This window comes from Hemibagrus wyckioides, linkage group LG02 (assembly GCF_019097595.1).
Source record: "Hemibagrus wyckioides isolate EC202008001 linkage group LG02, SWU_Hwy_1.0, whole genome shotgun sequence".
Taxonomy (NCBI): domain Eukaryota; kingdom Metazoa; phylum Chordata; class Actinopteri; order Siluriformes; family Bagridae; genus Hemibagrus; species Hemibagrus wyckioides.
Window position 1 is genome coordinate 6,924,298 of NC_080711.1, and position 16,465 is coordinate 6,940,762.

At 38.8% G+C, this 16,465-nt stretch overlaps 1 protein-coding gene across 5 annotated transcripts in view; it reads right to left on the reverse strand.

Annotated features, from left to right (window-relative positions):
- The window catches only part of stat5a (signal transducer and activator of transcription 5a), a 103,382-nt gene that overhangs the window by 15,347 nt on the left and 71,570 nt on the right, over nucleotides 1-16,465 (reverse strand). For all 5 annotated transcript variants that reach the window (XM_058409268.1, XM_058409252.1, XM_058409261.1 and 2 more), the window contains 11 exons: nucleotides 16,257-16,387; nucleotides 14,165-14,316; nucleotides 12,965-13,120; nucleotides 12,427-12,606; nucleotides 10,919-11,006; nucleotides 10,030-10,152; nucleotides 8,812-8,904; nucleotides 7,237-7,443; nucleotides 5,245-5,339; nucleotides 2,682-2,824; nucleotides 423-578 (listed from right to left, as the gene is read on the reverse strand). In XM_058409268.1, coding sequence (XP_058265251.1) covers nucleotides 423-578; nucleotides 2,682-2,824; nucleotides 5,245-5,339; nucleotides 7,237-7,443; nucleotides 8,812-8,904; nucleotides 10,030-10,152; nucleotides 10,919-11,006; nucleotides 12,427-12,606; nucleotides 12,965-13,120; nucleotides 14,165-14,316; nucleotides 16,257-16,387 — 1,524 coding nt within the window. The remainder of the gene's footprint in view (nucleotides 1-422; nucleotides 579-2,681; nucleotides 2,825-5,244; nucleotides 5,340-7,236; nucleotides 7,444-8,811; nucleotides 8,905-10,029; nucleotides 10,153-10,918; nucleotides 11,007-12,426; nucleotides 12,607-12,964; nucleotides 13,121-14,164; nucleotides 14,317-16,256; nucleotides 16,388-16,465) is intronic.

The window sequence follows — 16,465 nt, forward strand, 5'->3', positions numbered from 1 at the left end:
TTCTTTCTCTCTCATTCTCTCTCTCTCACTCGTTCTGTCTCTCGCTCTCTCTCTCTCATTCTGTCTTGCTCACTCACTCGTTCTGTCTCCTCTCTCTCGTTCTGTTGCCCTTCCTCTTATTCTTTCTCTTCCTTTCTCTCATTCATTCTCTCTCTCACCCTCTGTCTTTCTCTCTATCTCATTCTCTTTCTCGCTCTCTCTCTCTATCTCTCACTCACTCTCTCTCATTCCCTCTCTCTCATATTTTCTGACTCTCGCTCTCTCTGTCTCTCACTCGTACAGTCTCTCTCTCTCTCACCCTCTCTTTCATTTTCTCTCTTTCTCTCTCTCTCTCTCTCTCTCTCTCTCTCTCTCTCTCGCATTCTCATTCTCTCTCTCTCTCTCTCACACACACACACACACACAGCTAGATAAGAACGTACACAGTGGAGGGGTGTAGTACTTGGAGAAGACCTCGTCTTTGGGTCGGTCAGGATACAGGAACAGCAGGTGATTCAGGTCACTTATGCGATCAGCCAGAGAGCGAATAGAGAAGTCTTTGGTTGTGTAGGGCATGAGATTCCACACCATTCTCTCACCTGCAGACACACACACACACACACACACACAGGAGAAGCTTTTGTGAAAAAAAAAAGATTGACAAATCCTTTTTTTGAAAGGCAGCTAATTTCTTTTAGTTAGTGGTTATGAGACACAGTGACTTATTAAAGCTGAAGTAACTCCAGTGACACCCAGTGTGTCAGGGATTTAATAATACTGCTGATGTGACTAAGAGCTGTTAATTAATGTGACTTTATTATTACTGACTAAGCCGCAGCCTTTTCAGCCGGTATTAAGTTGTGGCAAGTTGCGACTTAAAAACTTTTCGAGTGTATCAGCGATCTGCTGGAGAATTAACGTTAATAAGAGTTATTGTGGCTTGACCTGCTCATTTAGGAGCTCAATCAGAGTGTGATTGTTCCTGATGCCCCTGCAGCGTTGGCCTGGTTTCAGACTTAATTCTATCAAACCCTGGGACATTTACATTTATCACAATGCACATGAAGAACACGACCATATCGACTCATCATATTCGTTCATTATTATTATTAATGTTTCTATGACGCCAGCAAATTGTCCCCTACCACTCATGTGCTGTGGAAACTAATGATGCCATCACACACAGGTTTACCTCCTGAACAAGAGCAGACCCGAGTATGTGTTGTGTTCACATTCATAAGAATCCCACAGTTCCAGTGCAACCAAAATTGCACTGTTTCCTAAAGGTTTACATTTACAGCATTTGGCAGATGTCATCTTTTACTGAGTAATTGAAGGTAAAGGGCCTTATTCAGCGGTCCAGCTTAGTGGACGCAGGATTCAAACTCACAACCTTCCAATTAGTAGTTTAATGCCCTAACCACTAAGCTACCACATCCCTTGTACCACAAACCACACAATGCATTAAAACTAAGGGATGAGATTCAGCTATTGATATAATTTTAACACTCTTTGTCTATTAGAGATGGATGCCAATAACTTCGTTCTGATTTTTATGGAGTGAGATCTGGTGCCTGTGAAAGAGCCACAGATGTATGATTTTCATCCTAAACAATTTCATTCAGCAAAGCCTCATGCCCTGTGGACGGGGGGCGGAGTCATCCTGGAAGTCGACTACGCTCAGCAGGATAGAAAAGTTTCATAAGAGGATAAAGGTGACGGTTCAGATGAAGTTTTGATTGAACTATTGATTTGTATGCTTTCGGGTGAGGACACGGACGTGCCAGCAAAATAAACAAACGCTCCTGACGGCATGAAAACGCCAGCTCTTTCTCCTTTAATTTGTCATGTTCATATGTGTTTATTTAATTATTAAATTATTTATTTAATTATTAAATAATAATAAAGTTTATTAGAGGAAAGATTTCTGAAGTAAAGCTGCTGTGATATTCTGTAGTCTTTATATATATATATATATATATATATACACTACCAGTCAAAAGTTTGGACACACCTTCTAATTCCATGGTCTTTCCTGATGTTTATTTCTTTCTACATTGTAAAACAATGCTGGAGGCGGCCGAAATACACAATAATGTCCTTTGAACAGTGGATATTGAGATATGTCTGCTACTGATGCTCTTTAAAGCCTTCATAACGGCTCTAATCTGAGGTGCTGTTAATTGGTGATTTCTGAGGCTGGTCACTCTAAATGAACTTCTCCTCTGCAGCAGAGGTAAATTTTGGTCTTGCTTTACTGGGATGGTCTTCATGTGAGCCAGTTTCATCATGGTGCTTGATGGGTTTTGCAAATGCACTTGACAATACTGTTCTTGCAAGAACTATTCCAGAACACCTGACCTTCGTGTCTTAAAATAACAACTGAGTGTTTTTTGTTGTCATTACATATGGATTACTTAAGTCCATGTGTGTCATTTCATAGTTTTGAAATCTCCAGTATTGCTCTAGAATGTAGAAAATAAATCCCTAAACAAAAAACATTGAATTAAAAGGTGTGTCCAAACTTTTGACTGGTACTGTATATATATATATAAAGCTGAGCCACGCTTCAGTGATTAAGGTTCTGCTTTAGTGACTGGAGGGTTAAGAGTTCAAATCCTCGCACTGTCAGTGACCCTAAATCTGCGGCTGCTCAGAATCGGCTCGTGTAAACACGCATTATGCAATCGAACGAGACAGACCGGCTTTGTTGGGATTCTCTGCCACCCAGGCGATGGTGATGCCTCCAATCTCAGAGTCGCTGAAGCGCAACAGGAACGTGCCATTAGGTTTGGACATCAGCATGTCCTGAGCCTGCTGCTTGTTCACGAAGCCCAAGATCGCCCTGAGACAGACAGACACACACACACACAAGAAATTATTAATAATATTATTAATAAAAAAAGCACAGATATTTTTACACAAGTGGTATTTTGCTCAGTTGCTTTTATGACAAATAAATAATCGATGAAATAAAATAAATAAATACAATAAATAAAATAATTCATTTATTTATACTGATGTCCAATCTCTATTCTGCTTATGGAGTGGAACGCCAGTGTATTGGTAAAAAGTGTTAATAAAATCGAGACCTAAACCTTTTTCTTATGTTTTCCCAGTTGGCCCAAATCTGTATCCTGATTTCATCACTTCCTGTACACTACAGGAAGATCACTGCTACAGTGGGGGGTTTAAAAAAACTGGAGGATAATCTATGTAGAAATTTCTTATAATTTGTTTTTTTGGGGAGTGTGGAACGCTGAAGCAGGGATGATATAAAGCAGGTTGCCGAGTCCATGGTTCTAAGACTGGAGTCCCCATGTCTGTTTTTGGGTGCTCAAGGTGTTCCCAGATCTATTTTGGTGTCCTTAAGGTGTCCCCATGTCTGTTTTTGGGTGCTCAAGATGTTTCCAGGTCTATTTTGTGTCATTAAAGTGTCCCCATGTCTGTTTCTGGATGCTCAAGATGTCCCTAGGTCTATTTCAGTGTCATTAAGGTGTCCCTAGGTCTATTTCAGTGTCCTTAAAGTGTCCACAGGTCTATTTTGGTGTCATTAAGTTGTCCCCATGTCTGTTTCTGGATGCTCAAGATGTCTCTATGTCTATTTCGGTGTTTTTAAGGTGTCCCCATGTCTGTTTCTGGATGCTCAAGATGTCCCTAAGTCTATTTTGGTGTCCTTAAGATGTCCTAAGGTCTATTTCAGTGTCATTAAAGTGTCCACAGGTCTGTTTTGATGTCATTAAGTTGTCCCCATGTCTGTTTCTGGATGCTCAAGTTGTCCCTACTGTATGTCTATTTCTGTGTCCTTAAGGTGTCCCCATGTCTGTTTCTGGATGCTAATGATGTCATAAGGTCTATTTCAGTGTCATTAGAGTGTCCCCAGGTCTGTTTTGGTGTCATTAAGTTGTCCTCATATCTGTTTCTGGATGCTCAAGATGTCCCTAGGCCTATTTCGGTGTCCTTAACGTGTCCTAAGGTCTATTTCGGTGTCCTTAAGGTGTCCCCATGTCTGTTTTCTGGATGCTCAAGATGTCCCTATGTCTATTTTGTGTCATTAAGGTGTCCCCAGGTCTGATTTTGGGTGCTCATCATGTCCCTTGGTCTATTGTGTGTCATTAAGGTGTCCCCAGGTCTATTTTGGTGTCTGAGGTGTCCATGATGTACAGAATATTCATAAAGCCCCGGAGTCTACTACTTTTTCTTATTTTCCTGTTTGAAGACTGATATAAACTAGTATGATGGCTGTTATGGTTGACTGGTTTTTAAAAAAATGAAAGGGGTTAATCTAAAACTAAAACTAAAAACAAGCATGAATAATGTTAACTTTATTCTAAGTGCAGTGTGAATAAAAGCAGGAAGTGCTGTCAACACATCTGGATGAGAGTGGATGAAAGTGCAAGTGTTGTGAACTCTAATAACTCTAGCTGGCTCCGTCCTCTGAATTGATTGGGCAGAAGGTGTGTTATTTTTGTACAACCGCATGACACAGACGTTAGTCGTCTAATTCTCATAATGTTATTGTTTCCATAGCAACCGCTCATACCACAGTAAACCGGACGCTCCTCTTTAAACGTTCCATTTAAGAAGTTTTTCTGAGCAAATTGACGTGAGGGAAAAAAAATGGTAGTTACTGAATAACTCTTTATGACATAAGAGCTAATTATAATCGTGTGACTCATTAATAAACGATGCTTTAAAATGGTTTTCCGAACTAAAAAGAATAACACACTTCAGGGTCATTTGACCATGTGATCTGTTATTCCTTACATGCATTATAAGGTACACAGTCGTGCTATTGTTCCCAAAATGAAGCGTCTTGTTATTATAATTCAGACACTGGAAACTCTGGAACGTATCCCTGGCTGCAAAAAGCTTGAGGATCCCCGCATTCATCTTGGCTTCATCAGTGTGTGTTATTCGCAGTGCAAACCGATTCCACGTGGAGTCCGGGCCTGGCCGGAACAACAGCGCAGATCGTGAAGGCTAGGTTAGAGAGCAAGTTGCTCAATGAGGAGTTAATGTACACTGACTGTGTGCCATCTCTTGTGTAAGTCCCAAGCCAATCATTTTTGTTGGGTAAACAGAATTCTCAGTAACTGGGATTCTCGCTAGCGTGAAGGCAAACAGGAAACGCTCCAACATGTTCCACTGTCCTTTTACATTATAGATTTTTGACAAGACACCAGTTTAAAGCTGCATTACAGAAAGCCTGCTGCCTGCAGGTGGAGGTAAACCTGTAAATCAGCTCTCTGACACGTGTCTTACCCATCGTTCCAGTGAGGCTTCAGGTGCTTTTTTGTGAGCTCCATGACGCCGTCGAACCACTGCCAGAATGTGAAGTTTCTACCTGGAAGGCTTTCCTGGATGCACATAGAGAAATAAATGAGAAGGAAAAATATAAGGTTTATTGATGATGAAACGCTTGCAGTTTAAAAGTTGTAATGTAATGTAATGTGTGTGTGTGGGTGCGTATGGGTGTGTGTGTGTACTGGGATCTGAAAGGGAAGAGTTTGAAGCTTATGAAACATGAGCATGACTAGCAGCTACCCGAGGCCATGTTCATCTTACTGATGTTCGCTTTGCTTATAATCAGTAATCTAGGTGAAAAGTCATGGAGCTCGTGTAAGGACATTAAGTTTTCTATCCTGCATTTTCTGAGAAGACAGTGTGCAAATCAAGACTCGTGCACACACACACACACACACACACACACACACACGCACGGCTTAGCGTCCTTGTTAGGACCTTGTGTTTATATAATTATAAATGCAGCTAATTAATGCACCAAACATCGAACCCTAAACTAAAACTTGCTTTGTAAAATAACACATGCATTTTTGTCAGGAAAATAATTAGAAGAAGCAAAGATCACAATTCTCAGATTCTCCTATCCTTATAAGGACATTCAGTCCCTACAAATATATAAAAACTTTCGCCTGAGTCATAGATAAAACCGTCAAGTGCACATCAGGTGTTTTTGTATAAAGTAGAACTGACTCTACAACTGATATTGAATGCATTTTTTTTTCCCCAGCAAGCATTATTTTGGACCTTGACTTCCTCCAAAAACTGAGCGATCAGTTCACCAAAGCAGCACGAGGCCGTTTGAAAGGCAAGCACCGCCTAAGGTCTGCATATCTAAAAGCCGCAGCATGGAGGCTCCCTGACTTGGTAATCATAAACCTCTTTAATGGAAAGCGGAGCGGGGGGGAAACGTGCTCTGCGTGCTTACTGAGGCGGGAAAATAACCACCGATAGGCCAATGTTAATATACAGAGTTTCAAATGGGTGAGCGTGGTTTAGGATTAAACCGCTTCTGTAACGGCTATTTAGAGACGGCATCAGAGTTAAACAGGAGCACATGCCTTTCTGACTTTTTCAGAGATGACTCCAGGGGTTTTAAATGAGAAATTTGTTAGCCTTTTGATTAGTTGACCCAGAACCATACTTTATTGACACGAAACTGTATTACTAAATTGTGAACAAATTTATAAAATGACTTTTACATTATTAACTATTTCACTCGTGTGTTTTTGGCACATCCACATGTGCAAAAACAAAAACCCCCCGATCTGAATCAGTGTGTTAATGACTAACAATGAAAATCAGGTTAAAATGGACTCTGTGGATTTATTTATAAGCACAATCCCACTATGTAATATTAGGTTAATATTAATTTAAATCCTATTTTGTCTATTTATTAAAGCCTAGAGCTTTTTTACTTCTGCACTTTTATTACTCAAAACACTTCTGAAGTTGACACTGAATTGTTTTTGGGTTTTTTTCCTGACTTGAGGTTTGGGTTAAAATCATTCGAGTCAAGTGATCATGTAAATACTATAAAAACTAAAAGAATTCTAAATAAATAAATAAATAAATAAATAAATAAATAAGTTAATTAATTAATAGGACAAAAGAAAAGAAAAGAAAAGAAAAAGTTTTCATTTTTCCACTGCTACAAAATAAATGAACAGATGTATAAAATAAAATAAAATACAATTAAATGTTACTTAATTTAATTAAAATATTTAAGTTAAAATTAACTTAATTAAATTTTAAAAAATAAAATAAAATGTTTGTTTTTTTAATCTACAAAAAACAGAAACAATCCTCCCCCCAGCAGGTCTTCAGCTCCCACTATGAGAATTACTGCATTAAATAATACGCCATAATACACTAAATTAGTTTTACATTAATGCAAATACGTCACTAAGGTCATCATTATGTCATATGCAGTGTAGTGAGATCGTCACCTACTCTGTTAAACTGGGACCAGGTCATGGTCATGCCCCGGTAATCCTCAGGGTTGGAGCTGGAGCTGCTGAAGGCCTTCTGAGCGAGGAAGACCAGGTTCTCCTCAGACAGACCTCGGTTCGACTGAACCTCTGCCTTGTACTTCATATTGAGAGCCTCACACAGCTGTGGCCACATCACTTTATCAGGAACGAGAAAAGGGACTCGGCCCTAAACGAGGGAAAGAAAGATGAGAATGAGGTAAAAATGATAAAACAAAGAAAAGTTTTATTTTAATTATACACGATATGGCCGACAGCATGAGGAAACCTGAGCATCACACACGTGAGCCTTCCCCAAGCTGCTGTAACACAACACTGAAATCACACAACTGACCTCTGATCTCTGGAACTAACAGGCCTGTAACGCTTCCAGTGTGAAAATGCCCCTGTGTAGTGTTTCGCAAAATCAGCAATATTTTGGCTAGGCTTTCAGTTTGGCAGAATTAGTTTTAACTACTGTTGGAAGGCAGCAGAAAAATATGTTAAACAAGGTTTCTGATACCTTTCTGTATTTACTGTATATTTTTGAATAATAATAATAATAATAATTGCACTTATATTTATTTAATGTATTATTAATTCATTCATTATATATAATTCAGTATGAATTTATATTTATACTTAATTGTTATTTTACTTAATACTTCATTCTAACAACTTAATTGTTACTTATTGTTAATTACTGCCCTTATTTATCAACACAACAACAACAATAATAATAATGATGATGATTATAATAATAATAACAATAATAATTATTATATTAATAAGTAGCAACAATTATTTTAACAACTAAGTATAAATATAAATGTACACTAAATTATATACATAATAAATGAATTAATTAATAATACATTAAATAAATAAAAGTACAATTTATTATCAAATAGAAATAAAATATAAAACTAAAATATATTTTTTTCAGTTCAGTGTTAAAATTATTATTTAAATAATTAAACAAACAAATAAATAATTTCATGCTGGGGATTTAACCCATCATGCCCTAAAACTGAAACACTATTTGATTTCTTCTTCCTACACAAAGTTCGATTAATCAGATCAACTAAGCATGCCTGTGTGCAATAAAGAAACAGGATTTAATGATCAGGTTTCATTTTTTTTTCATCATACAGATACTTAAGCAGAAGCAAGCGGTGAAGATTGACCTCACAGATATGCTAAAATTCAGAATGTCTTGATGGACAACAAGATGAACGTGTTGCTTTCGATCTCCTGCTCTGCAGTGTTTAGAAATCTGGAGTTACTTGTGTGAATTTGTGTATTGTGTATAAGGAAATGAGCATAATGAATGTAATACTCCATATTACTGAAACTATGAGTGAGCTCTTTGCTACTGGGTTCATGTTTATTTGCAACCACTTAACGGTGACTCACCACGTACAGTCATTTTGACCCAGAACATTTCTGCTGTTTCTCGGGAGTCAGACATAATAAGCCTTAAGTGCTCTTGTGCTCGTAAAGGTAATAATTTCGAGAGTGACTGAGCATGAAAGTATTGACGTTCTCCAGAACTCACTGGTTCAGCAAAAGCGTTGTCCCATAGAACCGTGGCTGTGGCATTGTTATCCTGACTTCCATGGACGATCACCACGACAGGCAAAGACAGGGTCTGAGAACGAGAGCGCAGACAAAACAAGGAGATATAAATGCAGCTCAATTGCTCACATCATGCTGGGTAATCAACTGGTCAGCTGAATGGATGGATTGACAGTGGGAAAAGTGGTGAGAAGAGAATCATGTTATTTGGGCAAAGGAATGAATGGATGCGGTGATGTTTCGATTTTTATTTTTAATTTTTTTTTACCTTGCTTTACTTTTTTACTTCTTTTTTATTTTTTATTTATTTATTTATTTATTTATTTATTTATTTATTTATTTATTTATTTATTTTATTTTATTTTATTTTTTTATTTTTTTATAATTTTTTAGGTTCATTTTAAATATATTAAATATATATATATATATATATATTACACAATAATCATTATATGACACACTAATATTAATATTATATGACATACTAATACTAATATTACACACAATAATAATAATAACATAATTTAGTTATAGAAAAATTAATTATTTTTTATAATCATTTATTTTTTTAAATAAAATATATAATAATTTATAGAATTCATGCTGTCATGAGGTTGTCATGAGGTTTTGACTCATGGTTTCTTGCTCATATCATCTCCGGAGGTTTTTCCACTGAATTTTCAATGGTTTTAATTTTTAAATTCGATAGGAAGACTAATAAAATAAAGATTACTTTTAGATCAATTAATGCAATTAATGTCTTGGCAGTCCAGTTTTATTGTTTTTTAATAACACAGGATGCTTTATGATAGACTAGAAACAATATGTCATATGATATGCCTATGTCACACCCTAGTGCCCCGCCCACCTCAATCCCAACCACTTTCCACTAATGCAGCGGGAGTGACGTTATTTCCTAGAACAACTCATCACCAGTCATAGCAATAAATGTTGTATTACAGTAATTTATGATTTCACATTCAGTAATGGTTATGAATGAAATGAATCAAAACGGTAACTTTTAAAACCATAAAGAAGCAAGTTTTTACTATCGTTGAGGGCTGTTACCGTGGGACGGCTAGTTTAGATTTGTGAGAATGTTGTTTAGAACTGTTGTACGCTCTAACGTGTGTGTGTGTGTTTTGTATCTACTATCCAGTGTTTGTATTAATCACATCATTTGCCTGTTTAATCTCACCTTGACCTGAAAAACCAGCTCGTTGCCCCCGACACTAAACTGCGACTCGAACAAGATGGTGAACTTCTCCTCGGTTACGGACTCTGCCCCGCGGCGGTCGGAACGCTTGATCCTCTTCAGAGACTGAGGAACAAATTGAAGGATTGGGTATGTTAGTACTGAAGTATGTATCGAGGATGCTATCTGAGCTGGCCGTGTTATTCTGCAGCTTGTGTGGAAAGAAAAAAATTGGAAAAGGAAATAGTCTGTCAACTTGAGTGGCCTTATTTCATTTTCTGGTCTTTATATATATACACCGATCAGACATAACATTATGACCTAATTATGGCCTAATATTGTGTTGGTCCCCCTTTTGCTGCCAAAACAGCCCTGACCCATTGAGGCATGGACTCCACTATATCCCTGAAGGTGTGCTGTGGGATCTGGCACCAAGATGTTAGCAGCAGATCCTTCAAGTCGCAACTTACAGGACTTAAAGGGTTTAAAGGATGCTTTTGATAGATTCTGACCACTGCAGACTGGGAACACCCCACAAGAGCTGCAGTTTTGGAGATGCTCTGATCCAGTCGTCTAGCCATCACAATTTGGGCCTTGTCATATCCTGACCATATTTCCTGCTTCTAACACATCAATTTTAAGGACAAAATGTTGACTTGCTGCCTAATATATCCCACCCACTAACAGGTGCCATGATGAGGAGATCATCAGTGTTATTCACTTCACCTGTCAGTGGTCATAATGTTATGCCTGATCGGTGTATTTATATATGAGGTATCTAAATATAAAAGACAGATGCAGGAAATGCCTGCTATGGAACATCTCAGTGTCCTTCTTGGAAATAACTCTTAATAGACTGGAAATAAAGGTGAACCCAGGTTGCTTCACTCACCATGTTCCTGAAGTGTGCGATCAGCGTGCCTGTGGCCTGGTGATACTCCATCACACAGTTATTATTCAGGATCTCGCCACTGCTGTCACTAAGGGACAGAGAAACAGAGAGAGTGTTATATGTACTGAGAGACAGAGGATATTTTTACACTTGGCCTCAGAGACTCCTGTCAGCACCTAGGATAGATCTTGGATGATGATCACCACAGGTTTCCACACAGGCACTGTTCTTCTGAACCAGGCATACTGCATGTCATAAAAATATCATATTTAATGAATGCATTAGTGGGTTCATTTGTGCTTCCTCATTTTCAACCTCGCTGGAAAATTCTCACCCACCAGCCAGCTCTCGTCTTTCATAACGCATCTCGCTCACGCCTAGTGTTACCTACCCTCTTCCTCATACATGATCTGAGAGATGCGTGTGATTGGCTAGTGTCAGTGTGATTGACAGGAAGGGGAGTTGGTACAGTACTACGCCAATTCTGCTCCCTAGACTCCCGGCCGTGGAAAAGCTCAGAAGTTGCACCACATGCTTGTTTATTTTTGCTCAACACTGTTTCAGTCAGGCCTTTCAGTCAAAATTTACACGGTCTGCATGCCAAGCCCATAAATCTAGCAGTCACTCAGTTTCGACTTTGGACCACAAAATGTCTTTTCCTGAAATTGTTAAACATGAAACAGGAAGTTCAACTCATCGCATTACTCAACATGGCTGTGTGGGCGGATCGTGTTCGCGCATGACGTTCACTTACAGCCAACCTTTTCACAGATTTCCACCAAGTGCAACTGGATCTGCAGGCATTAGTGCACGCTTGATGAGTTTAATATCTTCTATTTGATTCGATTAGATTAATCTGAGATGCTGTGAAATCGTTTCTGCCTGAGAGGCTGAACGTTTTGAGGCAGTAAAAGATAAAATAGGTGATTAGTTTTAACTTTTGCTAGATCGAAGGACAGCATCTATTCGAACACTACTGAGGACGTCAACGTCCTTCATTTCAGCTGAAGTGTCCTTCAGGCTTTTATGAAAGACTTTAACTAGCCTGAATTAGAGTCTAGAGGATGAGTTGTCTTGTCCAAAAAGTGGACATAACTTCATTTCAGCTGTGCTAACTGAACAAATGAGAAGTGGCATATTGGACGGAAGAGGGATCTCTCACGCCTTTGTTATGTGATTAGTGTGTGATCAAAATGCAATCCTGATGCCTAGACCGCAGTGTTAGTCTGTACATGAGACACCCTAGAGAGTGGACAAGATGAGAGAATGGGAGGACGAGGGTTTATTTTTATTTTTTATTTTTACTAGTTATTGTTTTATTAGTTTTGATTGATTTTGACTAAAAAACACACATAAAAAGCTAAAAATCTGAAACTATGACACTATGAATAATTTTTAATTACATTTTTTAAGAAGGCCCTGAGTCTAGTGTTGATTCCTTTGCCTTGTGTGTGTGTGTGTCTGTGTGTGTGTGTGTATAAATTGCCACAAGTGTCTCAGAAACTCACTTCCGGGTGTTTTCGTTTTTCAGTAGCGCCTTGGCCTGCTGCTCGCTGATGATGGTGGCTTTCACTTGAGGAGGGTTCATGTGGACGTTAAGTTTTCCTCCCACTAGCAAACGCACCGTAGCCGCAAACTTCGTCTGAGTCTTCAGCACCTGAGGCGGCTGCTTCTCTATAATGAAGGTGCTGAAGGGGAAAAACACACACACAAACACACACTGGATAAACAGCTGATAGAATTAACACACACCCAGTTCATAACTCAGTGATTCTTTTAGTTGAACAGAGCAGGATGTGACACTCAGACTTAATCATGCTAACCTGCTGGCTAAATATGTCTGCTAATAAGCGTGAATCCACACTTTAATCATGCTAGGAAAATCTGTTGCTATGACGGCATGTGCTGAACGCGAGGTTAAGGAGATCATGAGTAGTGGAGAAGGTGTTTGCTCTGCTTTGCCTCTTTCCGATGAAGTTAAGTCATATAGCCTTGTCATGGGAGAATCTGTACTACAGAAGAAGATACACACACACACACACACACCTGGTTACGAGTGCTGAGATGATATCGGTGATGGTGCTGTTGAGATCATTCAGGAGTTCCTCAATGGGCCCCGGGATTGGCAACTGCTGTCTTAAATGCTCCGCCCTCCTGATCTGCTGCCGGTTTTGCCAAATGGTCTCTGCGAGTTTCTCACACCTCACACACACACACACAAATACACAACTTTTACATTTAAGGCATTTGGCAGACGCCCTTATCCAGAGCGACGTTTTTATTTTATCTCATTTTATACAGCTGAGCAATTGAGGGTTAAGGGCCTTACTCAGGGGCCCAGCAGTGACAGCTTTGTTGGATCTGGGACTTGAACTCACAACAATCTGAGCACTACCTTAACCAGAAATCTACCACACACACCCCTCCTTCCATACCCACACCCACAAAATGAAAAAAAAAAAAAAAATTAATAAATTAAATAAAATAAATTAAAAAATAATATAATATAATATAATATAATATAATATAATATAATATAATATAATTATTTAAAATCCAAATAAAAAATATAGATAGATAGATAGATAGATAGATAGATAGATAGATAGATAGATAGATAGATAGATAGATAGATAGATAGATATTTAATCTTTTATCCCTAGTCAAAATCCAGTCACAAGTGGTTTAGAAGTGGAAAGAACTGTGTATGTTTCCTCGATTTGAAGTTCAGAGTCAAGTGTGTGGAGAGTGAAGTGTGTATAAGAGAGAGAATAGGGGTATAGGGGACAGCTTGCTTAGGTGTGTGTATGTGTATACAATGTCCTCTGTTGTTCTGTTGTGTGTGTTTGTGTGTCTGCGTGTGTGTGCGTTATGACTGCAGGGCGTCTGTAAAGAATGAGGTATAAAAAGTCTGTGTTTAGGATATGAATACAATGACCAGTGCTTAGTCTGGCTCCCTGCTGTGCTCAGATAATGATGTGCTTTTTTCATTTATTGTAGTCGAGCTCTACAGCACAACAAAACACGCTGTGCATCACACACTGACAAGAGCCGTGGTGCATTTTCCACAAGTGATGTCAAAGCTGCTTTGCCATGGAAATACCGCTTTCTCCAAAACACACACACACAGGAATATTAATAATGCCTTCATTCTGTGTGTCCTGTACTCCTTTTGGCTGTTTACTGTATTGTGTGGCCCTCAGGTAGTCTTGTGATTTGTGTGTGTGTGTGTGTGTGGGTGTGTACCATGACTGTAGGATATCCAGTCCTCCCTCATGCGGTCCTCCGTTGCCGGCGAGCTGCTGGCGTCTCTTCCACTGGATCAGCTCGTCGTCGAGGATCAGTGTCTGCTGTTTCCGCAACAATGCCAGTGTTTTCTGGTGCTTTTCTGCTAGGCCCTGAACACACACACACAATCATGTTTTATATGCAGTGTTTTATATACAGTTCCCCAAGAAATAAGCTGCAAGCTCAGTGAAAATGCATTTGGTTTTAAAAGGAGATGAAACCAGAGTGAAGTTCTTTACTTCATTTATCTCTGTTTTTTAAAAACATTTTTTCTTGCCGTGATCCTAGAGTCTATCCTGTGAACACTGCATACTCAACATGGATTCTGAATCTGCATGTAGATACTGAATCTGGATACTAAATCTGGATTCTGGATCTGGCTGTAGAAACTGAATCTGGATACTGAATACTGAATCTGGCTGTAGATACTGAATCTGGATACTGAATCTGGAAATGGATACTGAATCTAGATACTGAATACTGAATCTGGATATGGATACTGAATCTAGATACTGAAACTGGATCCTGAATACTGAATCTGGATATGGATACTGAATCTAGATACTGAATCTGGATCCTGAATACTGAATCTGGATATGGATACTGAATCTAGATACTGAAACTGGATGTAGATCCTGAATCTAGATACTGAATCTGGATCCTGAATACTGAATCTGGATATGGATACTGAATCTAGATACTGAAACTGGATGTAGATCCTGAATCTAGATACTGAATCTGGATCCTGAATACTGAATCTGGATATGGATATTGAATCTAGATACTGAAACTGGATGTAGATCCTGAATCTGGATACTGAATCTGGATTCTTGATCTGGATATAAATGCTGAATCTGTATACTGAATCTGGATCTGGGCACTTGATTAGGATTTAGATACTGAATCTGGATACTGAATCTGGATTCTGAATCTGGCTGAAGATACTGAATCTGTACACTGAATCTTGATCCGGATACTTGATTAGGATTTAGATACTGAATCTGGATACTAAATCTGAATTCCGGATCTAGCTGTAGATACTGAATCTGGATACTGAATACTGAATCTAGCTATAGATACTGAATCTGGATGTAGATACTGAATCTAGATACTGAATCTGCATGTAGATACTGAATCTGGATACTGAATACTGAATCTGGATATGGATACTGAATCTAGATACTGAATCTGGATGTAGATACTGAATCTGGATACTGAATACTGAATCTGGGTGTAGATACTGAATCCATATACTGAATCTTGATTCTGGATCTGGCTGTAGATAGTAAATCTGTACACTGAATCTTGATCTGAATACTTGATTGGGATTTAGATACTGAATCTGGATACTGAATCTGGATTCTGAATCTGGCTGTGGATACAGAATCTGTACAGTGAATCTGGGTCTGGAAGTAGATACTGAATATAGATACCGATCTGGATTTGGAATCTGCATATAGAATCGGGCTATAGATAGTGAATCTGAACACTGAATCTGGATTTGGATACTTGATTAGGATTTAAATACTGAATCTGTATAATACATCTGGATTCTGGATTTGGATACTTGATCTGGAAGCAGATACTGAATCTGGTTACTAACTCTGTATTTTTGGATCTGGATACTGGGTTTACATTTGGATGGTGAATCTGGATCCAGAAACCGTGTACTGGATTTGGATATAAAATAATGAATACTGGATCTATATGTGAACACTGAATAGTGGATAGTGGATCTGTATTCTGGATCTGTCACGTTTATCCACCTCGTGTGTGTGTGTGTATATGATATGACACCGGCTTCAGTGCCAAGCAGTAGCAAAGCATTATCAGCTAAAACAAACCCTTTGACTGCTCATAAAACTCTGTCCTATAGCCGCCGCTCTTGTCACGGTTCCTCATCTGTAGAAATGATCACTCTGCATCATCTCATAAAACATGATTTTGGTCTTGACCAAAAAATAAACTGTGAGTCACTCAACGGAAGCATTTGAACATTTGTGCGTCATGAGTGTGTGTGTATGTGTGTGTGTGTGTGAGTTGTATTTACCAGTCTGTACTTCTGCAGGGTGTTGGCTTCTCTAGTGAGCCAGGCTTCGACAGTAGCTCTCTTGCTGAGAAGGCTCGGCTCTCGCAGTTGTCTATCCGCGGGGGGCAACGTGGCCAGACTCGATAGCTGAGCTAGAAGAGACATGTGGACACACCCCAAGGTCAATAACACACCATTTTTCACAGAAATATATAAAGTTGAGATCCTAG